Below are 25,802 nucleotides of genomic sequence, written 5' to 3' on the forward strand. Positions count from 1 at the left end.
ATCTCCCCATCTGTCAAGAGAGGCCAGCAATCTGGACTTTTATGTGAAATCCAGATTTTTAGAACTTGGCTACTAATTCAAACTTCCAGAAACACTGCATAGGGTCAACATGCGCCTAAGGGTGAACTCCACCCACCAGCTGCGGGCTTATGATACCCAGGCTTCCAGTGGAGAGTAGCTCAGACATACACCCCTATCTTAAAATATTCCCCATGGAATACACGGAAGATACAGCCCTTGACCTCCAAGAGACAAGCGGGGACAATGGATACATCATTTCAGGACAATGACAAATGGAAAGGGGAAGAGGTCTATGAAGGAGAACACAGCAGCCAGCAGCCACATCTATCTCCTGACCACTGGCTTTCAGGGGGCAAGTCTGGGAAGTGGCAGTATAAAAATCCAAGTAACATTACCCTTCTGTATCTAGAGAAGAGAAACAAGGGCTCTGAACTATATGAACACACACAAACAAAAATTCAATAGCCCTGCCTTTGTGTATCCAAGGTAACTCTTAAAATAGTCAAGCCTTAATGGAACCATAGCAACAGGAAAAGCTTATCTACTTAGCGGCATGGTGGTATCATAAGAAATAAACTCCCCTCTACTCAGCACCATCTATGCTCCCAGTACAAAGCCAAGTGCTGCAGGAATGTCAGCTCATCTCAATCTCACAACTACAGGAGGACGCATTATGCCCAATTTACAGATGTGGAAACTGAAACTCTGAAGTCCCAAAGTTTGGGAAAGAGCCAATCATCTGGAGCCAAATGATGCCTATCCTATTAAAAACTCACCAACCCAGCTAGAGAGACTCAGGCTATTATCAGAGACAGATAACAGGATGCCATGAAGAACAACTCATTAGTTACAGTAACTTTAAGTATAGAACCAATATTTTTTTCTAAGATTTTATTTATTTACTTATTTGACAGAGAGAGAGAGAGGTCACAAGTAGGCAGAAAGGCAGGCAGAGAGAGAGAGGGGGAAGCAGGCTCCCCACTGAGCAGAGAGCCCAATGCAGGACTCGATCCCAGAACCCTGAGATCATGACCTGAACCGAAGGCAGAGGCCCAACCCACTGAGCCACCTAGGCGCCCTAGTATAGAACCAATATTAAAGGAAACCCACAGTAGGCCCTGTTGATTATGAAATTTAATTTTGTGATAAAGGCAGTTTCACAAAAACATACAAAAGAAAGCATCAGGACTATTCAGTAAATGAAGTCGAAATAATCAACAGCAAATTTCAGAAATACCCTTTACACTCCCCAGTTTACACCATCCAACAAAATGCATTCCAAATGAATCAAGAAGTTACTTTTCCACCAAATTATATAACCATGATAAACAAAATATGCATATGCAACGACTCCCTGGGGAAAGAAAATTACTTCCCAAAATTAGGAAAGATAGAAGAAACTTCACTAGCAAGAAAGCACAGATGGTTCAATTAAAAAGTAAATGTTTTCTGTGTGAAAAATAAACAGAGGATAAGGCATATTTCTGGATATACAATAGACAAAAGGTTAATATCCTTACTATACCTACGGAATACACGCACAAGAAATTGTGCAGAAGAACCAGGAGGCATCAATGGGGAAACAAAGGACAGGAACAGACAATTCACAAAAAGGAAATATAACAAGTAAAGAAATAAATAAAAAAATATCCAGGGGCACCTGGGTGGCTCAGTCGACCAGGCATCTGACTCCTGGTTTCAGCTCGGGTGGTGATCTCAGGGCATTGAGATCAAGCCCCTTGTCAGGCTCTACACTCAGCACCGAGCCTGCTTGAGATTCTCTCTTTCCCTCTCCCTCCCCCTCTGCCCGTCTCCCACACTCTCTCTCTAAAACAAATAAATACATAAAATCTTTTTAAAAAATATTCATGAGCCATCCAAAACATACAAATTAAACATCAACGAAGCAAGGGCCAAGAGACCAGTGGGGACAAGAGACACACTGTTTCAAGACAACATGGTAAACAGAAAGAGGAAGAAGCCTGCAAAGGAGAACACTGTGGCCAGCAGCCACACACATCTCCTGGCCACTGGCTGTCACAGGGCAGATCTGGGATGCGGCACACTGACAGAGTAGAAGGCCAGAGTAATGCCACCCTTACAGAAGAAATTATCACGTAAACTATAAAAAAGATTTTTAAAATGATAATATCCGTGGCTGGTCACATGTGGCCAAACTAATATTCCAATATTATACACTAATATCATAAAGTGGCACAAACATTTTGGAAAGCAATATTGCAAAATTTTTCTAATTTTTCCTTAAAAAATAATCCAAAAATATGGGGGGAACATAGCTATATGTCTAACAGTTTTCATCCTAACACTTAGATTATCAGTACCTTGAGAGCAGGGTGTCTTGCTCACCAAGGGCCAAGTACATACAGTATAAGCCTTACATAAATACAAGTGCAAATGAAGGAAAAGAAAAATATACAGCCACTGAAGATGATGGCTAAAGACAACATAGCACGTGGCACAATTTTAAGCAGGGGCAAGAATAATAAAAGTATGTGATTACAGTCCTATTTTTGAAAGCTACATTAGCAAAACTTCTGGAAGGAAATACACATAAAACACTAACAGTCACTGTGTTATGAGGTTTATGGTGATCATTTTTTATTATGGTTATATTATCTTTATTTTAAATGTAAACATTCTCCAGAGGGATTGTTATGGTTATTTAAAACACAAATTGATCCTCAAAAATTGAGGAAAAGATTTTTAAAAAATGCAGTAACAGGGGCTCCTGGCTGGCTTGGTTGGTAGAGCACAGCAGCTCTTGATCTCAGGGGTTGTGAGTCTGAGACCCACGCTGAGTTTAGAGACTGCTTAAAAAAATAAATTTTAGACCTTCCACCATACGAGGACACCGCAAGAAGGTACCAACTGTGAGGCAGAAGGAGGGATTTCCTCTGACTGCTCTAATGGCTTGACCTGGGACTTCCTAGCCTCCACCACTGGTCATACATCCTTAGATCTTCTAATTCCTGAGATGGACAAGGCCAGGATAGGCATTTACGAACAGTCTGGATCCACCAGCCTAAAGGTGATGCCCATTCTGCCTTAGGCAAATGACAGGGGTATCTCTCCCTGATAACAAAGCTGCACAGCAAATCAAATTATACCTAGAAGGAAGGGGGGTGTCAGTGGGTGACTCCCATGTGATGACGCTGAAATGGCCTGATGGAGACACGACCCCCTGTACAGACTGGACACTCTAGTTATCCTCCACTTCCAAGTCTAGAGACACACCACTCATGTTTGCTTCTCAGACTCTGCTTTATGTTCCCATTACTGTCACACCAACAGCACCCCACGACTTATCTTTCACATGTCCATTCGGTCAGTCATTAACAGTTGGTGGTGGTGATGTTGGTAGCTGTATGTCGGGGGGAGGGGAGAGAAGAGGAGGTGATGTTACCAATATTGTTCATGGAGGGGGCGCCTGTGTGGCTCAGTCAGTTAAGCGTCTGACTCTTGGTTTCTGCTCAGGTGATGATCTCAGGGTTGTGAGATCCAGCCCTGTGTCGGGCTCTTTACTCAGCAGGGAGTCTGCTTGAGATTTTTTCCTCCCCCCCCCACTTGCCACCCCCACTCATTCTCTCTCTCTCTCTCTCTCTTTCTCAAATAAATAAAATAAATCTTTTAAAAAAAATTTTTTTTAAGTAACAACAAATGGAAAAGGCACAGAATCCCCAAACAGCTCCACATTATAGGTAAAAAGCTAAAAGACCAGCTAAAGAGAAAAGCACGGGGAGGTGAGCAGCTGACATTCATAATTTGGATGAGAAGCACCATCTCTGAGTCCTAAAACTCAGGAATAAATGAACACATCACAGGAAGCCAAAACACAGCCACTTACAGCTGCTCAGTCTGCTGTGCTTCTGGTGTTCTCTGAGCTTCTGGCTCGGGGCTCGAAGGGTTCAGGACTCTGAGACGAGGTCAGTGCTCTGGTCTCTGGAAATTCAGAAAGGCAGGGCAGGCCAGGGGTGGAAAAGGCTGGGGGGCAAGAGCAGGCAGTGAAGGTCCCTAAGGGGAACTGTATTCCCACCTTCCAGAAAAACCAAAACTTTCTCTAAAGCTCTGCCTTTCAACCTGCTGTTCTCAACTCTGGCTCATGCTGAATGAGTCACAACCATGCACACAACAACGGAACAGATGCATGCATGTCACATTTAAAGGACACCATTTTACAGAACTTTGGTTTTGGTTATATACGTGCGTATGTGTGAGAGTCTACAGTTTGGGGTAGCACAGCTAAATATATTTCTTACCATGATATGTGGTCAAAAGGTGTCAAAGGCATTACTCTAGACCACTCAGTCCCTGACAAGGGGACCAGCAAACCACCCAGAGCTAAGCTATTCAGTTATTTGAAACTAAAGGATTCATCCAGAAGTAGGAACGCAGTGAATCCAGTTCAGTTGAGTATTCGGCACCAATACAAAACAAACGCCTCTTTAATACTTCATCCAGGAAGAAATAAGCGCTGCCCTCCAAAGGCTCCAGAAAGCATCATTTTAGAACTAACTGCCTCACATAGTATGGGCCACTTCTTCCGCTCTCCACTCAAGGTTCCACTTCTTCCTCCCTCAGCTCAAGGTTTGATTGAGGGTGATGTGGCTGCAGACAGTTTACGCCTGTCTAGTCACCATGTGGGCACGCCACACTGCCAGAGTCACAGCTCGGAAACCCTACACGGTCCTTGGCCAGATGGGAGAAACTGAGGCTTTGAGTGATGAAATGCCCTAGGCAGTGCCCAAGGTCAATGCTGGGAACAGCTGAGATCAGATTCCCAGGCCCAGTTCTCCTCCAAGAATCTTTAAATTAAAGGCACATGAGAGCACAAAGCAGCCTACCCTGCCAAGAGAGCAGCAGATGACTTTGTTTTCTTTTTTTGGTCTCATTTGCTAGTTTCTTACACCTCTGAACTAATTTTTTTTAATTCTTTTTTTTTTTTTTTTAAGTAGGCTCCACGCCTAAAGTGGAGCTTGAACTCACAACCCTGAGATTAAGATCTGAGTTGAGATCAAGAGTCAAATGCTTAACCGACTGAGCCACCCAGGTGCCCCTGCATTAATTTTTACTGATGACTAAATGCAATGTTTGGATGAGGAGGCCCCCTGCCCTTTAAAAAAAAAAAAAAAAAGTAATGACACTGCCTGAAGGTGCACAAGCAAAGTTATTTTTTAGGTTAACTGTAGCATCTCCTTGGAAGATCTACTGAAATAAAAATTCCTTCTATTCTGATATTGCAGTTAAGAAGAAAAGCTTGGCTTGAGGCCACTTCTTTTTCAGATAAGTATATATTGTATATAATCTAGATTACGCTACAGATACCAACAGCTCACTACTTGAAATAATCTTTAGTCACAATTTACTTATTGATTTCTACATGCCACTGTATTTTAATTTCCCCCAAACTGTTAACTTTTTAATGGCATCAAGATGATTCTCAATGACAAAAAGAAAATGTTTCCCTCTCAAAGCCAAATTCAACGTGAAAACTGAGACAGGGAGAGATGCTATATGAGGAAAAGTAGTATTTCCTTTTTAACAGTTTTGATTTGGTTTGCTTGGAACAGATCAGCCCTCTAAAGCCTTCTCATCCAGCTACTAACATCCTATGATTTTTACTTATTTTTCTTTTTCAAAGTAAGTTTAGTTAACACATGAGGTATAAGATTGTTCGTCAGGATTTCACAATCCAAGAATCACTCATTTTCAAAGGGTCCGAATTTTCCATTGTCCTGCAGATGAATGTACCTTGATTAAGATCTCTGAGGTCCTGGACAGAATCTGGTATAAGTGCATACATTAAGTAGGAATTTCAGAACCATTAGGAGCTCTGGGGTCACTGGGAGCTAAGCCTCCTCCAGTAAGCCTCCTTAAACAAGCTTTCCCATAGTGATCTTTTCTTAAAAAGTCAATCTGTATTCTGACCTTTAGAGACATAGAGGCAGCCTGTTTCCAGACAGATTTGCTGGCATTAAGAGTGCCTCATGCTCTGAATTCAGTATCAAGGTCTAATTTTCAACAATCACATGGAGTAAATTCCCATTTGGGGCCCTTGAAACCAGCAATTATTACCACCTAGTGAAGAGTCTCAAGTGCATAGTTGAAAGTTTATTAATTTTATGCCATTAAATAGACAAATGACACACTCAAAAATTTATTTAGATGGGTTCTAATTTTGTCCCCTTTAATGACCTCATATCATCACTCTTAAGAACTCAACTTTCAGAACTTGCACTGTGGGAAACCTCTGATTTGCATTTTCCAAATATCTCTTTGATGCAAGTATGATAAAATACGTGGCATCAAACTACCAGGAACTCAGCTGAACTGAGCCAAGGTCTAAGTATTAGTGAAACAATGGTTTCAGCCAGAGAACTGAGATAGTGCAATTTCACAATGATAAGAACCAATGGTAAATCAACCAAGAGCATGAGGATTTATAAAACAAAATGAAATTTTAACGTATCTTTTCAAGAAATAGTCAAGTAGTGGTAACCACTTAGAATCGAGTAGTTCAGAATGAAAAAACAAAAAACAAAAACAAACAAAGCAAAAAACAAAAAACACCTTAGAGATTAAAAAAAAAAAAATCCAACCCTTCTCTTGTCCCAGTCCCTTCCCAACCTCATCCCCTGCTTTATTGTTAATCTGGCTGAAAGCAAACTACTAAGTTTTTCTCAGGCTCAACTCAAATATCTTTGCTCTATCTTTGCTCCAGGAAACTCACCACCTCCTCAAGCCAATTCATTCCAAACTGATGATTGATCAGCCATTGTATAACTCATTCAATGAATATATACCGCCTTGTGCTAGGCACTAGGGATCAGATCTCCTCATTGGTAGATAAAAAATCTCACTCTTTTACCATGGGAGGGGGGAGGGGTTCTGTCTGCCCTTAGGGATCACAGGGAACACTATGTTGCATAAATTGGTCCTGAACAAAATTAGAATATAAGATGGTCATCCCCCCACACTCCCTTCTCCATTACACTCATCCCCAACAGTGCCTTCTCCAACCACCCATCAAAGATCAGAGTCTTCTCCCCAATACCCCACCACCACAGCCCTGGATCTTTTTATCCAGAAAAGAATTTCAAATTCTTGTGCCCAGAGGTTTTAGAAACTTTCACTCATAGTCACTTCTCTGGAGACACTAATTTTCCAGAGTCCTCAAATCACTCAGAACTGAGTTCTGAATTCAAGCTGACTGGCTGCTGAATCTATACTCTTAACCAGTCCATTTTAGTGCTTCTCAGTGAATGGGAGTTTTCTTTTCCTCCTCTACCTACAATGCTCTTTCCTTTACCCTCACTTTTTCACATGAACTCCTAGTCATCCTGCAAGATCCATCTGTAGAAGCACTCCTTTTCTCTAACCACCACAAGCAGAGATTCTTCAGTAACCCCAGACGACGACGTTTGTACCTGTCTTCAGCACATCTCTTTATACTGAGATAAAAACGGACTGCGCCCCCCCGCCCCTTTACCTACTGTAAAGGTACAGACTCCTGACAAAGGAAGAATTTTCTTTAACTGCCCACTAGTAACAACCCAGAGTTACTAAAACTCTCTGTATGAATGCCAAGACTGTTGATTTCTGTTAAAATATGAACATAAAGAATATATAAATGTAGATGTCTAGATGGGGCTGGGTCCCACTTAGAGAAAGGTCTCTCCTGGCCTTCATCACTGGAGAAGAAGCCATCACAGGACAAGGAAGCTCCCAGGAAGCTACAGACTAGATGTCAGTGTCAACTATAATCAAGCTAAGCAAAGAATGATAATAAGATGGCATCCACTCAGAAAAGACAGTCCACAAGGCAGCTTGTACATGAGGAACCCAAAGTACCAAAGGTGGGTGTGTCTCCCAGAGACAGAATCCAGAATCCAACTATATGCAAATCAAAGACACAGAAATGGCCAGGCAGTTCCCAGAACTGGGAACTGATATCACCAGAAATCTAATCTTTGAAATCAGATTGTTTTTCATACTTCTTATGTTCCCTTATATTTCCTTCCTTGGTCTCTAGTAAAGTTCCAGGCTGTCCTAACTGTGCTAAGGTAAACTGAGGATGAGGGTTTTTATGGACTCTTTGGCCTGAAGATTAGAATGTTATCAACCCACTACTGACAGCAGCAGTAGGATGAAAATGGTAATCCAAGTGAAAGAATCCCCCAAAAGACGATAAAATGTAGGGGACAATAAGGGTTGCAGATTCTGGCCACTCTTCCCTCTCCAAAAATTCTCTTTTCAATACTAAATCTTAGAGGTTGTGGTTTTGTTTTATTATCTTCTAAAACTTCCCAGCACTAAACTGTATCTTGAAAGGATCTTGTCATTTCACCAGTGTAGTCTACTCAAGTTCAGAACACAACAAAAACTTAAATGTTTGTTGATGGAATGAACGAAGCAATGCATGGACTTTCAAAGTTGTAGGGCACCCTGAAGACCACCCAATCCAGTCCTTCTCCCACAAGTGCACATCTGTCCACACAGGGCTTTAATAGGTTGTCATAAAAGTCATTCAATAAATATCAACTAAATACCTACAATAGCTAAGATGCTTTCAGGAACAATAACAAAAACATATCAGTCACTGATGCACAGCAAATGCTTGGGGGGCCCAGCATGCATCAGGCACTTTGCTAGGCCCTAAAGATATTACAATGAATAAAACACACATAGCACCATGGGAAATTATGGAGAAGATGAATGGACCCTAAGTATAAATAATACTGTTTAAAATAGAAAATGTTAAGTGTTTTCTAAGGCTAGATAAAGCTATCTGGATTCAGAAATCAAAAAGGGAAACCAGGTTTCCAAAGAACTTCTGGGACACTGCCATACAGGATAGGACGTTATTTGTGATTTAACCTTGGAGTTCAGGAATGAAAACTGTTAGTTTCTAGTTGAAGCAGTTAATGAAAATGGCTTTGTAGGTTTTGATGAAAATCAATATTCTATCTTCATATCTTTAGCATTATGTCAAATGGCATAATGATGGATTTTGAAAGAGATCAATTCTCTTTTAATGAAAACCATAATCAAAACAGAGCTCTAAATAACAAAGTTGTTGTCACTTGTGAGTATGGAAACAGATTTGCCAATCTGAATATTAGTAAAACATATGTAAAGAATAATTCTGGACTTATGGGAGGACCTTATTTATTTAACAGTAACTCTATAATAAAATAATTTCTATTACTTACATTTTAAACTAGAAAAGTGAGAATTAAGCTACCATATAGGTAAACGTCACATTTCTTTTGTCCTGTAATCAAATGAGACTTATCTTCCAGTTTCTTTCATATATGCTACTTCAGCTTCTCCAAACACCTTGAAATGCATCCTACTAAAGCTGTTTCCTTCAAGATAAACACACTAAAATGGAAATCAGGAGACTCAGGAGCTAGGCCTGACTTCACCACCTGCTACATGAATTTGGGCAGGTAAATTCTCTTGCCTTAATTTTCTCATCCGTGAAACGAAGCAGTTAGAGCAAATAACCTCTAAAATCACTCTGAACTTTTAAAAAACAAAACAAAACAAAACAAAAAACTCTGAAAACTAACCTCTACTACTAAACCATGAACCAAAACAAAAAGTTTCAAAACTAATATTAAAGGAGCTTAAGTTTAACTAACGTTCTCCTTCTTTTACTTGACTTATAAAACTTATTTTATCCATTTCCTACAGCAGTTAGGTTGAGCAGTTTCATCTACAGCAGTTATAGACTGAGAAAGTAAAGTTAGTATATCCCTTTAGAAACAATGCCATAGGGGCACCTGGGTGGCTCAGTGGGTTAAGCCTCTCCCTTCCACTAAGGTCATGATCTGAAGGTCCTGGGATGGAGTCCCATATCAGGCTCTCTGCTCAGCCTCTCTCTCTCTGCCTGCCTCTTCGCCTACTTGTGATCTCTGCCTGTCAAATAAATAAATAAAATCTTCAAAAAAAAAATTAAACACTCATAAACTACTTTGAATTTCAAAAGGTTTTCAATCCATGTACTCCATTTCGGCAACATATTTCTTCTGTTTGCTATAGAGTGCTTGCCACTGACCTATGTTTACAATTTCCCCCTGGATCTAGGAAATGACTCGAGCACATTTTGGCCATTTGTATGGAGGATGATGTAGACAAGCATGGGTGATTAATATACGCGTCCTAGTTCTATTGAAGAACGTATCATATAAAGAAACCTATCAAGCAAATTTTTGTTAGGCCACACTGTATGCAAAGTGCGGAAATGACTATAAAGACAGTAATGAACACGTTACTACTTTACCCCTGTCTGCAACTCTCCTGGTCACAGAAAAAAAAATTCTCTACCTCAGCATAATTTGAATTTACATTAAGAAAACCTAACTACTGTTTTAAGGTAGAAAGCCCCTTCTCATATACCTCCAAAGAGCTACAATTTTTAGAACCCTAGATGGTATTATTGAAACAAGTCCAGATAAATACCATAATTACTATATTCAGGCATCATTCCTATGGAAATCTGCTTCATCGGCTTAATTTCTGCATATTAAATGAATTTACTTAAAGCGCAAACGCTATTGTCTGAAAAACAAGAGAAATTATTAAAGCCAGAACAACGGGCTCCACTTCTGCAAATTAAGCAAAATTAAGCAAAAAGAAAGGAAGCAAGCAAAGGGAAGGAACTCGAGAGCTATTTGCAGCAGTGGTCCCTTGCAAGTTCTGGGCGCTTCCCCTCCAGCTCGAAGAAATAAGAAAAGGAGTGCAAAGAAGAGTAGGCACCTCTCCTTTCAGGCAGGAGCCCAAAGTTACACTCTTTTCACAACTTGCAATATTCGTTGAATTCAGTGTAAGATGTACAGGAGATCTGGATTCCGTGGGACTGACTGGGAGAAGGGAGTGGCATTTACTTTCTGTCTGGAGCCCTAAGAACTGTACCAGAGCACTCAAAAACCCTTAGTTATCTAGCTCTCGGAGCATCCTTCCCACGCACACACCTGCAGGACTAGGCGGCCCCACCCTCTTCCCCTCCGGTCCTTAGGGCTGGACCAAGGTCCAGTGGCCCGCGCACCGTTAGTCTAAGGGCCACCCTGGCACAGCCAGCGCCACCCGCCCCGGGCAAGGCCAGAGCGCACGCCGCCGTCTGGTCTCGCTTCCCAGAGCCACGCAGTGGCGGCAGAGCGCAGCTGGACACCAGCACCACCAGGATGCGCATTATAATAAAAACTTGGGGGAGTACGTCTACACTCGCGCCGACGTGGAGGCACAGCCCGGAACCCGGGTTCCGGGACCGCGGGCCCGTCCCGCCCCTCCTCGCGGCCGAGGGGCGGCGGTCCGTACCTGTCCTCCGAGACGCTGATGACGCCCTCCTCCTTGGGCACGATCACTGCCATATTCACCACCTCCTGGGACCCCTCGACCCGCTGCAGCAGGATGGGCTTGCGGGTCAGCGGCTTGGGCTGGATCTCCGCCGCCATCGGGAAGAGGGGGCGCGCCGGGGGCGCCGCCGACAACCGCGCCGCGGGGCCGGGCTGAGGAGACCGCTCGGGTACGGGCACAAGCGGAGACAGGGACTCTGAGTGACCGGAGCGGGACGCCGGGGACCCGCGATCATAGCCTGGCCGCCACTCCGGGAACGACTCCGCGCTCCCGGCTTGGGGCACCAAAACCGCCAGGACCTGGGCTGCAAGCCCGCGCCAGCACCGGAGGAGGGGGCGGAGAGCTGGGGGGCGGAGCCGATGGGGGCGGGGCCTTCCCCAGGGGGTGGCCGCTGGTGGGCGCGAGGGCGGCTGCACTTCCGGAAGAGTGGTGGAGATGGAGAGAAAACCTGAAGAAGGAGGCGGGGCGCTGGAGGCCCAATGCGCGTGCGTCAGCTCACTGCCGCGTTTCCGCTCCGCCCCTTTGTGATTCCCAACGCCAAGCAGGACCGTCCCTGGAACGCATGCGCCTTCCATTATCTGCGGGTTCCTAGACTCAACACCTTCCACATCCAGTGTTTTTAATCTCCCATGAACGCGCGTGTAAACACCCCTGGGAACGCGCTTGCCAGAGGCTCGCCCCTTCCAAAATCCCTAAAAAGGGGCGGGGTGGGGCGTGGAAAAGGGCGCCTGGGCGAGGCCGGAAAGAGAAGAATCCTGCAGGAAGGAAAGAAGCTGAACTAGTTGGGACGTGACTGGGCATGCGCACGGGTTACCTGTACTGAGCTGCCTTAACAATGAGCCTGCTGCGGCGGGAGGCAGTGTGCTGCTCCCAGCATGCACCAGGCCCAGGCTCCCAGGGGTTCCTGGGAGTTGTAGTTTTTCGGAGCCTCCTCTCCCTTATCCTGGAATGACCTATCGCCCGCTTCGGAGCCCGGCAGCTTCCCTGGAAGTTGGCCACGTCGTGGCACCGACTCACCTCTAAGGAGGGAATTGAGGGGCAGCCCGGGGTTGAACAGGTAGGCTGTCACTGCACCCTGGTTCAGACTGCTGCCTATAATAGTGGAGCACTAGAGATGGAGAAAGAAGAGAATCTCTCATTCGAGTGTCTTCGAGGGAGTTTCCAAATCATCTGTAGTGTAATCTTTCTGGTTTTCTTAAATGACTCAGGTACTAGCCCAAGGGTACTTTAGCTCCCAGTTAGGGCTATGCGCCACCCCCACCCACCACCGCACAACTTGAACACAGGCTCCCCTTGTTCCTGGTCCTGTCTTCTTTCCATTCCCCAGTAATGCAGCCTTTCTGGCTTGCTCCAGAGACAATGGAGAGAGTTACTGTGATTATTGAATAAATGTTAGGTGCCTGGCACAGGGCCTGGCAAGCGGGGTCGTTCGTTATGTGATGACCCAACTAAGCCCTCCCAGAGCTAACAAACTAGCTGAAGAGTGGCCATGCGGTGTGATTGGGCTGGCAAGGGCTTTGGAGGTCAGAAAAATAATATACCAGAGCTGGGCAAAGACATGACAGGCCTCACAGAAATGCATTTCTAGGGCAGGTTTTTGGCAGCCAAGGCAGTGTGGTGCTAAGGATCTGTCTTGAAGCACACAGTGCAACTCTTTACCACCTCCTGTCTCTGCAGAAATTCTGTAAAGCACTTGAAAGTAAAATAGGTATTTTCCAGTTCTGGGACCTAGAACAAGGCATTCCACTTCTCTGAGCCTCAGGTTCCCCATCTATTAAGTGGAAAATAATAATACCTACCTTGAGTGTTGTGTCAGACCCACAAAAGACATATTTTAAGTGCCTTCACTCACAAAAGGTCCTTTAGGGCTCCAGGGATTAGGACATGGACATATCTGGGAGGTCATTATTCATCCTACCACAATGGTGTGAAATACTATTCTTATGCTCCTGACTCTGTTTATCTCTACCCCAACCTCACTGCTGAACCTCAAACTCGTATATGTAATGCTACTTCACTTTGTCACTTGACTGTTTAATAGGTGTTCCAAACATTCCCAAACAGCATCTTTAAATCTACTGCATCATTCACTCAATGGTTCAAAACTAAGTTCCAAAGAGTCATCCTTGCTTCTCTTTTCCTCACAACTCCTATCCAAACCATTGACAAGTCCTATCATCTCTAACTCCAAAGTAGATCTTGAATTTTCCCACTCATATCACCTCTACCCCAGTCCAGGTCACCATATGCTCTGGTCTCTACTACCACAGTAACCTAACTGCTTTCCCTGCTTCTCCTCTTGAACCCTTCCCCCATTCAGCCCAACGCCAACCTATTCAATCCATCTTTTTTTAATGTTTTATTTATTTATTTATTTATTTGACAGACACAGATCACAAGTAGGCAGAGAGGCAGGCAGAGTGAGAGAGGGGAAGCAGGCTCCCTGCTGAGCAGAGAGATGCAGGGCTCGATCCCAGGACCCTGAGCTGAAGGCAGAGGCTTAACCCACTGAGCCACCCAGGTGCCCCTGTTCAATCCATTTTTATCACAATGGTCAGAGAATTTTGTTTTAAAATATAAGCCAGATCATGTTACTCCTCTGCTTAAAATTTGACAGTGGCTTACCATTGCACTTGAGATAAAATGCTTCTCCAGCCTCACCTCTCCTCTCCTATTCGGTACTCTCTACACCTTGACCTAAAAATCTCAGAAACACTAACCTAATTCCTGCTGGTGGCCTTTGCAGTGTTTACCATTAGATATTTTCTTCTCACCATTCAGTCTTCACCCCACTGTTAGCTCCTTAGAAATGTTACCCTCCTACCTCTCATGTACCCTACCTCTTCATAACACTCGCTGTCATATAACCCTGTCTTGTTTTCCAGTCCTCACTTCTGCCCCAAATAATCTTTGTTTCTTGTTTACTTCTTAGTTCTCCCTCTAGTAGAAGAGAAGCATTGGGAGAGAAAGGACCTTATCTGCTTATTCATCGTTGTATTTCCAGCCTCTCAAAGAAGTAGCTGGCACATTAAGAGGCATGCTGTAAGTATTTGTCAAATGAATGAATAGAAAGAGAGGCAGGTCTAAATTGAACTCTTTTCCATTGGAGCATAATGGAAAGGCTGGAATCTGAACCTTTCCCGAATTCCTGGGATGGGATGATCCTGGGGAGAATATAAGCAAGAGACAGATGGTAATACCAATATGGTAAAGCCAACAGGTGGTATAATTGGTATCCAGAAGAAAGGCCTCATATGCAATTACCCCTTTTCTTTCTGGCAGCAGGAGTCCTCTCAGCAGCAAGGTTTTGTGGCTCTGAAACCTAGATGCACATAGGAATGCCTTGGGAACTCTTTGAAAATGCAAAGCCCTGGACCTTATCCCTGAATGACCGAATTTGGTTTTCTGGGAACTTGGTCTGAGAATATGAATATTTATAAAGTTTCTCGTGATTCTAAAGCAGGTGACCCTTGGTTTCTTGTGTTTTCTGGGAATCCCAGACCTAGGAATCCAGTAGAAGGGTGCAGAAAAAGTAAGGAGTGGTACAGAGGGCTAGGCCTCCCACCATGGAGCACATCTTCTCTTCCCTTTCTTCTTCCCTAGCATGAGGAACTAGCCAGGCTGCTTGCTCTGCCACTGGTAACATCTAGTGCTTCTGATCAGACCAGTGTCTTTTTTGTGTGTGGTCCATTGAGTAATAGAACACAGCCTGTGGCTTTTTGCCCTATTCATCTGTGCCAGAAGCAAGCGCAAGACTTTGCAAAACTTTTCCCTTAATCTTCCTTTCCATTCTCTCTAGCCTGGGCAGGCTTGGGTTAACAATAGGTTTTCATGTATACAAAGGTATGAAGTAAGGTTCCTCTATATATCTGTTTCTACGTTTTTAAATATATTTTTAGAGCAGTTTTAGGTTCAAAGTAAAATTGACTGGAAAGTATAGAGAGTTCCCATATAACCTCTGCCCCCACATAGGCATAATCTCCTGCATATCTGCATCCTTCGTCAGAGTGGGACATTTGTTACAATCAATGAACCTGCATTGATATGTCTTTACCACCCAAAGTCCATAGTTTACTTTAAGGTTCACTCTTGGTGATGTACATTCTACGCATTTGGACAAATGTATAATGATATGTATCCATGATAATAATACCATATAGAATAGTTTCACTGCCCTCAAAATCCTCTGTGCTCTGCCTGTTCATCCCTTCCTCCCCAAACCCTTGGCAATCACTGATCTTCTCATTGTCCCCATAGTTTTGCCTTTTCCCGAATGTCATACAGTTGGAATCACACTGCTCTAAATCTTCTGCATCCAATAGTGTTAAATAGAATGTATGAAGCAATTAAACGGGGCCTATGAGGAATGAAGGTTGCTAGTACATAAGAGTTGGTGTATAGGCTTTTCAGATTGGCTTCTTTCATGTAGCAATATGCTTCCGAGTTTCTGCCCTGTCTTTTCATGGCTTGATAGTTCATTTGTTTTTAGTGCTGAGTAATATTCCATTGTCTGTGTGTATTATAGTTTGTTTATGCATTCACCTACTGAAGGCCATCTTGGATGCTTCCAAGTTTTGGCAGTAATAGATAAAACTGCTATAAATATCCATGTCTGGTTTTTGTGTGGGTAAGTTTCCAGTTCCTTTGGGTAAATACCAAAGAGCCCGAGTCCTTGATCATATCATATGGTAAGAGTCTGTTTATTTATTTTTTATTTTTTATTTTTTATTTTTTTATTTTTTTAGATTTTTATTTATTTATTTATTTGACAGATTGATCACAAGTAGGCAGAGAGGCAGGCAGAGAGAGAGAGGAGGAAGCAGGCTCCCCGCTGAGCAGAGCCCCGACGTGGGGCTCGATCCCAGGACCCCGGGATCATGACCTGAGCCAAAGGCAGAGGCTTTAACCCACTGAGCCACCCAGGAGCCCCAGAGTCTGTTTATTTTTATAAGAAATTGCCAATATGGCTTCTAAAAGTAGCTGTACCATTCTGCATTCTCACCAGTTAGGTTCCTCTGTATTTCAGAGGAAAATTAATTCTCCTGGAATTTTCTGCAGAGGAACAGGGAAGGCCGTGTAGGATGAAGTAGGAGGGGAACCTAGCCTTAGGGAAATGGCTACAGGGTTAAATCGTGAAAGAAAAGAGAGAAGGAGGAAGAGAGTTTGTTTCTGTTCCTTCTTTGCTTTGTCTGTACTAATAACATTCAGGCCACCACAACCCCACCCATATGCTAAGCCCTGAACTGAGCTCAAGTGAGAGGCAGGGACTATATGACCAATTAGGTCCGCTCCTTAGAAAACCAAGAGAAAAGCAGAGGAATCCCAAGTGCATTTTGTCAAGAAGTGGATCCGCTATTCATACCACAATATAGTAGCTCTCAAAAAATGTTTGTTGACTGACAGGACAGGATAAATGAAAACCTAAATTCCTCAGTTTACCAGTCACAGGTTTTAAATCTGTTAGAATCCTTGGTTTAGCTTCAGGGAATTCAGACCTACTCACAATTCCATGGACACTATCTTCATTCTTTCTTCCAGCAAATCAGTGCCTGCTGTGTTGCTGGGAGTAAGCTAGGTGCTGGATATAACCCTTGTGAAGTCAAGAACAGAGCTCAGTTTGGCTCAAATCTTGCTTTCATCATTGGAGAGTCACTGAGAAAGTAGTGAAGAGCAGTTGCTGTGAGAAGATTTTGGTTTAAAAAATAAAGGTCAGGACTATGCTCATGTTCTGTGGATGTGCTCAGTTCTGCTCTAAATCGTCTGCATCAACTAATGTTAAATAGAATGTATGAAGGAGTTAAATGGGGCCTATGAGGAGTGAATGTTGCTGCTACAAAATATGGAGATGGAAGCAGGGGTGAAATATATTGCCATCTAGGCAAAATGAGCAATCTGTTTGGAAGGAATCAGTCTCTAGGGGTCATACATAACTACAATTACTTTACTAAGGAATGAATGTTTTATATTTTGTGGCAACTTTTGGGGGATACCACATTTTTCTACATGTGCCTGTTTTGGTTCCATTTTCCACCTAAAATTACACACATGAGGACAATGAGTGATTCTGTAAACAAAGAGTGAGATCAGCTTTATCTCAAAGACCTTGGCTGAAGGTCATGGTTAATGACCAGACTTCTAACGCTGCCACTGACGTCCTGGCAGAATTGTATCTGAAACTCTTGGGCGATGAGATGACACTTTTTTAAAGTTTTTTTATACGCTTCAAGGATCAACACAATGCAGCCATCTTATATGTAAACCAACTGATGTAGTATATGCTTAGGCCTCGTTGACATGGTTTTAAGAAAAGCATTTCCCATCCACTGAATCTAAACATTAAGCCATCTTTAAGCAGAGACACCTTTCCTCTTCTGTTGAACCACTCCTAGTATCATCAAGCACAGTACAAGAACAGTACAAGGCATGAAGAGAGAACTCAGTAATGACAAGTGAGTAGAAAGATTAATTGAATCTTAATGTCTTTGCAGAACAGGTTCTGGTGAAATGGAGCACGGAAGAGTGTATACCCATAGTTTTCCTATCAATACAATTTACTTGGCAGTTACTCCTGGAGGCCAAAGAGATCAGGAGGTGTGTTTGTTACCAAAGATACCTCCCCTTGAGTAAAATTAGTTAGGATCAGGTTAATTTTCCTTAACAGCAACAGATACCATGGGAAAAGGGCTTTTGAGCAGGCCAAATAAACATTGATCTTTTTCTTCAACTGTCTATTTCAGGGAGTGGGGGAGAGAGCAAAAACAACAACAACAACAAAAACTCAAGCAAAAGGGAAAAAAAAAGACTGTATTGACAAAATAAATAAAAGAGTTCAGAGGCAATAGAGAGCACACTGAAAGTCCTAAAAAGAAAGAGGCCAAGATATTAATGATAGCCCAAATGGTATAACCCAAACTTTGTTCTCCTACATTAAAACCCTGAAGAATTTCGTGGGTTCCTGAAACATGTATTTTTACTTCCAGAGCATGAAATCCTGAAGAATTTATATCCTATATCATATATGCACAGATTAAATATTTTCAAAAAGCTGATTCTCTTTTTTGAGGTTGGTGCAAAAAGGAGCTAGAAGCCGCACCCCTGAGGAGAATGCTGAGTAAAGGGGAACTATGGTATAGTTTCCTCACGGGCCTCACTGCCCCCAGGCTTGCTCTCTCCAAGCCATCCTTCTCTTTGCTGCCAGAGTAATCTTTCTAAAACTCATGTTACTCCCTAACATAGCCTAAAACCTTCGAGAGCTTTCCATGTCTCTAGCACTGAAACTATACTCGTTCATCTGGCTCAACGCCTACCTCTGCAATCCATTTCCCATTTTCTACCCCCTTAAAACTCACCTCCAGTAATACCGCATCGGGATAGAATGGTTTTATTTGCAAGTGACATGAAATTCTACTTGATCTTTTAAACCATGAAGGGAATACCAGCATCCACTTAACTGGTCAGAGTTTGGTCACGTCATTGACTCCATTTCTCTGCCACTCCCTTAGTTATATGTGACATCTTTATCCTCTGCTTGACTCTCCTTAAGGTAACAAAATAGAAACCAGCAACTCTGGGGTTTAAATGCTTTCTCTTCCATATGAATGCATCTCTTCCCCCCAACCATCAAGTCAAAATCCTGGACTTCTCTCTGATTGGACATATCCAGCCCTGAACTAACATCCTAAGGAATGCCATGGCTGATTTGCTTAGGCTTGGAAGACATGCTTCTCTGAGAGCCAACTCTAACAAGAATGGTTTATGCTGACTAACGCCAACCAAGACCCATCTTTGGAGATGAAAATAAGGTCAGTTATATTCAATCCATGGGCGGGAAATATGGAGGGAAGGAAAAAATGGATGCAGACTAAGCATCTTCAGAATCCAAACTGCATACAATTCTCTAAGCCTTTCATCCCATGGTTTAGCTCTCTACCCTCTTTCGGGAATGTTCTTTCCCTACTTCATCCGTCCGGCAAACTCTTACTCTGCTCTCAATTCCAGGCCAAGCATTTCACCCTCTGTAAGGTCTTTCAGGATCCCTCACCCCAAACAGTGGATTAGGTCCTTCTGTGTGTCATTCTTATACCCAGTATAAACTTAATATATTGCCTTAATTAGTGTTCATCAATTATTTGTTTGTTACATTTGTCTCTCCCAATAGATGGTTAACTCCTTGAGTACAGAAACCCTATCTTTTTTATACTTACTCTTGACATTTATAAAATGACCAGAACGTATATGACTATCCTTTAAATAAATTCTGAGTTTTGTTAGTTCTACTGGAGATTGATCACTGTCTGTTGATCACCAAGGTAGGTGCTCTGTGTGTAGGTGTGACCTCCTCTGATATCTAACCTCAAGACAGAGACAGATCCTCAAAAAAAGTAACTGGAGCGAGGAGCGAAGGGATTAGAAAGTGAAATGCCTGAGTCACTCTGGTTCTTGGCCCTTTTGGTCCTGATTTACAGGGTTCTCGAGGTCTTGGAGGATCTGGGACACTATCAGTTGATGACGGTGCCCTCTAACGTGGAGGCAATGCAGGCACCAGGCAAGAAGCTTTCCTGTATGAACTTCAAGCCGGCAACTTGGCCAGCCAGAGTCCCTAGTGCAAGTGATGTTCCATGCTTATGATCATTTTATTATTCCTAATCGAAAAGGGCAAAAGCATACTCTTGATGCTGTTTCCTTTCACCTCACAGCTCCACAAAAAGAATACCACATTGTACCTTTCCTCAACTTACAGCATCTGAGGGTGGAGCCAAGAATTAAACATTTCCAAAAGTGGAAGTGAAATTATCATCATTATCAGCAATTGTTTTTAACACACATACTCTTGGTAGGGCAGAGAATGTGTGCCCGAGAGACGTAAGCAGCAGTTGGAAATTGTCAGGGAAGCTAATAATTAATTCACAAACGATAAGTGCTCTGCCAATAATAACATTGATGATGGTAATGCAAATATTCTGGAGGACCCTGGGATTCAAAGACAATGAGACATTGTCATCAGAGTCACAAAAGCAGCAGAAGACAGGCTGTATGACCTCAGTGAAGTCACATGTAAATGTAACAGCCAGAGACTATTAATAAGTGTACGATAGTGTAGTATAAATTATACATCTGTGGTGGCAATGCAGCAACACTATTTGACTGATTATTGAGGGAATGATCAGGGTGCAATGATATTAGTCAGGAAAGGCTCTCAAAAGGGTGAGTCACAGGCTTTTGAACAAGAGGCTGACATGATCTAGATGGTACTTAAAAATGATTACCTTAGCAACTATGGAGAGAATGAACCATGATGGGAAAACACAAATCAGGAGGATCAGGTAGGAGGCAGTAATGCACACGAGGTGATGGGCGCCTGGACTGGCGTGTGGGCTGTGAAATAGAGCTGGAATGGTTCAGAGAAGGCAATGCAGTGGATTGCATAACAGCGTGGGCTTTGCAGATAAACTGATCTGGGCTCTGATCCTGGCTTCACTGACTAGCTGTGTTACTTGGGTAACTAACCTACCTGCTCTAGGTCTATTCCCTCATCTACAAAATGCACTTGTAGACACTTGTTGTTTTTGCTGTCCGGTATTTCAGTGTCCTTTCTAATTTGAGTGAATCTCAATGTAAATGGGGAGACACACAGGGGAAGCTGTTCTTATGCCAACCCCTGGCATCCAGGTCATAGGCACGTGCTCTGAGCAGGGCCGGTTGATGCTCACTCATCTCTCTGTACTGGGCAATAGTGATTCAAAGACAGTGTGGCGAGTCTGAGGATCTTTGAGCCCTCTGTGGTCAAATTAGACTCCAGAGGCCTGGGGCGCCTGGCTGACTGAGTCAGTAGAGTATGCAATTCTTGATTTCAGGGTTGTGAGTTCAAGCTTCATGTTGGGCATAGAGCTTACGTTAAAGGAAGGAAAGAGAAAGGACGGAAGGAAGGGAGTGAGGGAGAGAGGGGAAAGAAGGAACGGAGGGAAAGTAAGGGAGGAAGATGGTAGGAGGGAGGGAGGGAGGAAGAAAGGAAGAAAGAAAGAAAGAATCTAGATGCATGGTGAGGCACCTTCTTGAGAACTGTTACTGAGCTATGATTTTAACTTTGTGCTCTGCTTCTTCCCTTCGTTCCACACTGAACCCAGTCCTCTACCTTACTATGGATTCTGTCAATTGCCTGACACCTTTACAGTTACTTCGTTTTCTGTTAACTGCTATTTGCTTTCAAAAGCCCCAACTAGAACATGACTTCACAGGACCATTTTGAGGATTGAATAAGATCATGTATAGAAGGCCCTTAGCCCAGTACTTGTCATGGCTAAACACTTACTAAATAGTTGACCTAAAAATGACAGACTGAGTGACAGACTTTGATAACTGGTTAGATGTGGAAGAAGAATAAAAAGGAAGAATGGGGAAGGGAACACTAAGTTTATAAAACCATCTTCCACATCCTTATTCTACCTCTAACAAGAATATGGAAGCCAACAGAAGGATGATGGGCATGAAAGAGGGTTAGACGTTAATGGCAAAATACCGACCTCTCAGCGTATCAGCTGAGAACAAGGTATTTTACTGACATGACAAAGTCTAAACTTGCTAGCCTGGCACATAAGGCACTTCCTAACCCTGTTCGAACCTGCCTTTCCAGTCCTCATGCCTGCCACTCCCTGAGAAGCACCTGACGCCATACTCGATCACTCTGCTTCATGTCCTAAGAGCACACCGTGTTGTTCTGAGCTTTGCCTCCTCTGCCCACTGTTTTCTCTTCACCTGAAATGTCCTTTGCATCCTCCCTCAACCTCAGTTCATTTAGGACTTTGGTTGCCTCTTTTATCCTCCAGGAAGCCGTTCCTAACTCCTTCCAGGCAGTGTCACTCACTCCTTCTTCTGGGCTCCCACAGAACTCTGTTCAGGACTATCTGGTAGAACATACCACATTTTATTCTAAAGGGGTCGTTACGTCTCTCTCCTTCACTACCTCGTGTGGTCCCAGACCCCAAGGACTATGGTTTGGCCATCCTTGTATCACTATTGCCTGACATCTTCTGGCACAAAAACAGTACTTCACAGGCTCGTGGCTGAATAACCGGGGCATTTCTTCATAATTTGGTTAGAGATAAAAGGCTGTGTCTGTAAGGGGCACCTGGGCGGCTCAATCAGTAGAGTGTCTGACTCTTGATTTCAGCTCAGGTCATGATCTCGGGATCTTGAGATGGAGCCCCGCTTCGCTCTGTGCTCAGCAGGGAGTCTGCCTATCCTCTCTCTCTCTCTGCCCTTCCCCCCCACTCATGTGCTAGCACGCGCTCTCTCTCTCTCTCTCTCTCTCAAATAAATAAATAAATCCTTTTTAAAAAGTGTATGTCTGTAAGATAACGTGATTTGGCAATCCACACACAAAAGTCAGTCTTGTACATTATTTGTTTATGTATTAAATAATAAATAGTGTCCTTTTAACTTGCCAGCTCCTGAAGGTCAGAGTTCTGTTTTAACTCACTTTGTACTAATGGGTTTTTCACTAATGGTGCGATAGAGGAATTGGAATCATTTTGAGGTACTGCTTTGTTGTTAAGTAAAGCAGTGTTGCTGGTCTGCTGAAGGAGCTGTGCTTGGAGACCCTGAGTACAGGAGCCCAGGCCAGAAACCTTAGTTAGGGTTTTCTGTAGATCATTTTTAAGCTCTGATTCCCAACACTTAACCAACTCACCTTTCCCAAATAGAAGCCAGAATGAAAATGATCATTTCCCTTTGTAGTCCCCCAAGTTAGGCCCAAGCCTAAGTTTCCAGAGGGACACACCCATGAGGCCCAAATTTAGTATTATCTTCCATGGCCCTCAGAAATTATTCTTCTTTATTTTCTAAAAAGATTTTGGAGATCTCACTTTTAATTTATTTTTGAATTAATAATCCATTACTGAGATTCGGAATTAAAAAGCATACAGTGCAAAGTGTCCCCCTGCCCCCCCCCGCCACCCTGCACCCTCGCCTTCCAGCCTCTCCCCTGTGGGTGACCAAAGCTATTGCTTTCTTATGCGTTCTTCCAGAGATACTTTATGCATATAAGGACATATTGGTAAGTTTCCCACTGCCTTTTACACAAAAGTTAAATTAGTACACACAGTTCTGCCTCTTGCTTTTTATTCACTAAATGATTTATCTTGTAGATCTTTTCCTATCAGTACGTATCAGTACATACCTTGCCTCCCACCCCTTGGTATTCCAGTCGCTTGGGTGAACTGTGATCTAGCAAGACAGTCTGCTGTTAATGGGCTTGGGGGGATTTCCCCCCAATCCTTTCTATTTTATAAACAATTCAGCACCTCTTTTACCTCCTTTCAGACTTCCTCCCCAGCCTCTGCCTTCTTCATTCTCAAGAAATGCTGCCTCTCTTAACTCACAAAGAAAGCAGAGGCCATTAGGTAAAGATTCCATCAATTTCCTGCGTCTTACCTACTTTGTCCTTCATAATCCTTTGGTTCCAAACAGCACACAGTTCTCCGGATACGCGTGTTCTCTTGTCTCTGCACCTTTCTCTATGACATTCCCATTCTCGCCATCCTTCATCTGCCTGGGAAGCTTGTATTAACCTTTCAAATCCAAGCTTGGATAGCATGCAGAGGGAATTAGTCTGTTGCTTTTTGTAGTGCATCTGTATCTCGTTCCTCTCCTGCTGTTGTATTTCTTATGCTGCTTTGAAATTTGTTTACAAGTCTAAGTTCCCATAGGTCTGTGAGCACCTTGAGAACCAACCAAATCAGTGGTGCCTGGGTGGCTCAGTGGGCTAAGCATCTGTCTTTGGCTCCGATCGTGATCCCAGCGTCCTGGGATCGAGCCCCACATCGTCGCATCGAGGTCCCTGCTCAGCAGAGAGCCTGCTTCTCCCTCTCCCACTCACCCTGCTTGCGCTCTCTCTCTCTCTCTTTCTTTCTGTCAGATAAATGAATGGAATCTTAAAAAAAAAAGAGAACTTATTCATATCAGGATGCCCAGCACTTAGCATAGAGAATCTAGTAATAGAAGCCACTCAGTAAATATTTGTTAAATGAGTGAATAAATAATGTGGAGGAAATCTAAGCATAGTGTACTATGACAAGTATTTGCAAAACAGTAGAATGAATCTTCAACTTTGCACGCTGTCACAGATACAGCATCGGACCTGGAATCATCGAGAGAACCCGTTCTGGTCCTAGGAAGCAGGAAATTTTTCCCACGTGTTCATTGCTGTATCCTCAATGCCAGGAAGAATGCCTGGCTCTTTACTGGTGCTAAGAATGAGGCTTTGTGTTATGTTTGTATTTGAATCTACTGAAGACACCCTTTATTTCAAAGAGGTTGCAGGGAGAAAACTGGAACCCAACGGTCTGTGGCTTTTGGGCTAACGAGAGAACACGCCTGATACCCAGTCACACGTGAAGTTATCCTAAGGCCAGTGAATTCATTTACATTGGACACATTCAACCAGCTGACTTTTACAAATGTGGTTATGGATTAAATTAACACATTTCCATAGCCTCAGGTTTCTTCCAAGCTTAGTGGTAATCACATGCTTTATCTGGGAAATAAAACAGAAACCTTACAGGTGATCTTGAGGAGTCAGGGCTCTTGACTCCTCCTGTATAAACACCAACAGGAGCAAGAGTGTGACAATCAGGCACAGAGCGGCCCTCGATGCAAACTGAAATATGACCTTTACCCCACCTGGCCTGTCTCCTAAGAGGGCTCTTTTTTTTTTTTAAGATTTTATTTATTTATTTGATAGAGAGAAAGCATGAGTGGGGGGAGTGGGAGAGGTGGAAGGAAGCTCCCACTGAGTGGAGAGCCAGCGGGACTCGACCCCAGAACCCTGGGATCATGACCTGAGCCAAAGGCAGTCGCTTAACTGACTGAGCCACCCAGGCGCCCCAAGAGGGATCTTTCTTCACTGCTCTCCTTCGGTCACTAGAATACACATATTCCCTCGCCCCTTCTTACTGAACAGGAGTAATATGCAATAATACATGTAATTAGAACATAAAGTCACATCTCCATCAGTTTATGAAAATAAGATTCTCTCATCCCGATGCTTCTGATCAAACACTATGGTGACCCACAGTTGTTTTTAGACTAAGACTGAATCAGAATTTCATATTTATAATTTTTATTTCCACAGTGTTCAGTAAATACCTATGGATTGACCAAATGAGTATTTTGCCATTAATGAGATCTGTAACCTTGGGCAACTTTTATCTACATTTTCCAGGCTTCGTTATCCCCATCGATGCCATAAAGCTTGATTGTCAGATTTTTCAAAATTATTTTTTAATAGTTTAAACATTTTCTTCAAACAAAGGCTTAGAACTCCATATTAAACAAAAAAGTGGGGCTACTCTGGATAAAATAGGTTTGGGGGCCCTAAGAACTCCTGCTTTGCCTCCTCCTTCCCC

At 43.1% G+C, this 25,802-nt stretch overlaps 1 protein-coding gene across 2 annotated transcripts in view; it reads right to left on the reverse strand.

The window, feature by feature from the left end:
- The window catches only part of LOC111147067 (WD repeat and FYVE domain containing 2), a 175,750-nt gene extending 164,026 nt beyond the window's left edge, over nt 1-11,724 (reverse strand). For both annotated transcript variants that reach the window (XR_002640589.1, XM_022502941.1), the window contains exon 1: nt 11,362-11,724. Coding sequence is in view for 1 of the 2 variants with exons in the window: in XM_022502941.1 (XP_022358649.1) it covers nt 11,362-11,498 (137 nt within the window). In the remaining variant the exon portion in view is untranslated. The remainder of the gene's footprint in view (nt 1-11,361) is intronic.
- Nucleotides 11,725-25,802: the final 14,078 nt, after the last annotated feature.

This window comes from Enhydra lutris, unplaced genomic scaffold (genome assembly GCF_002288905.1).
Source record: "Enhydra lutris kenyoni isolate GAN:26980312 unplaced genomic scaffold, ASM228890v2 scaffoldscaffold15, whole genome shotgun sequence".
In the NCBI taxonomy this organism is placed as follows: Eukaryota; Metazoa; Chordata; class Mammalia; order Carnivora; family Mustelidae; genus Enhydra; species Enhydra lutris.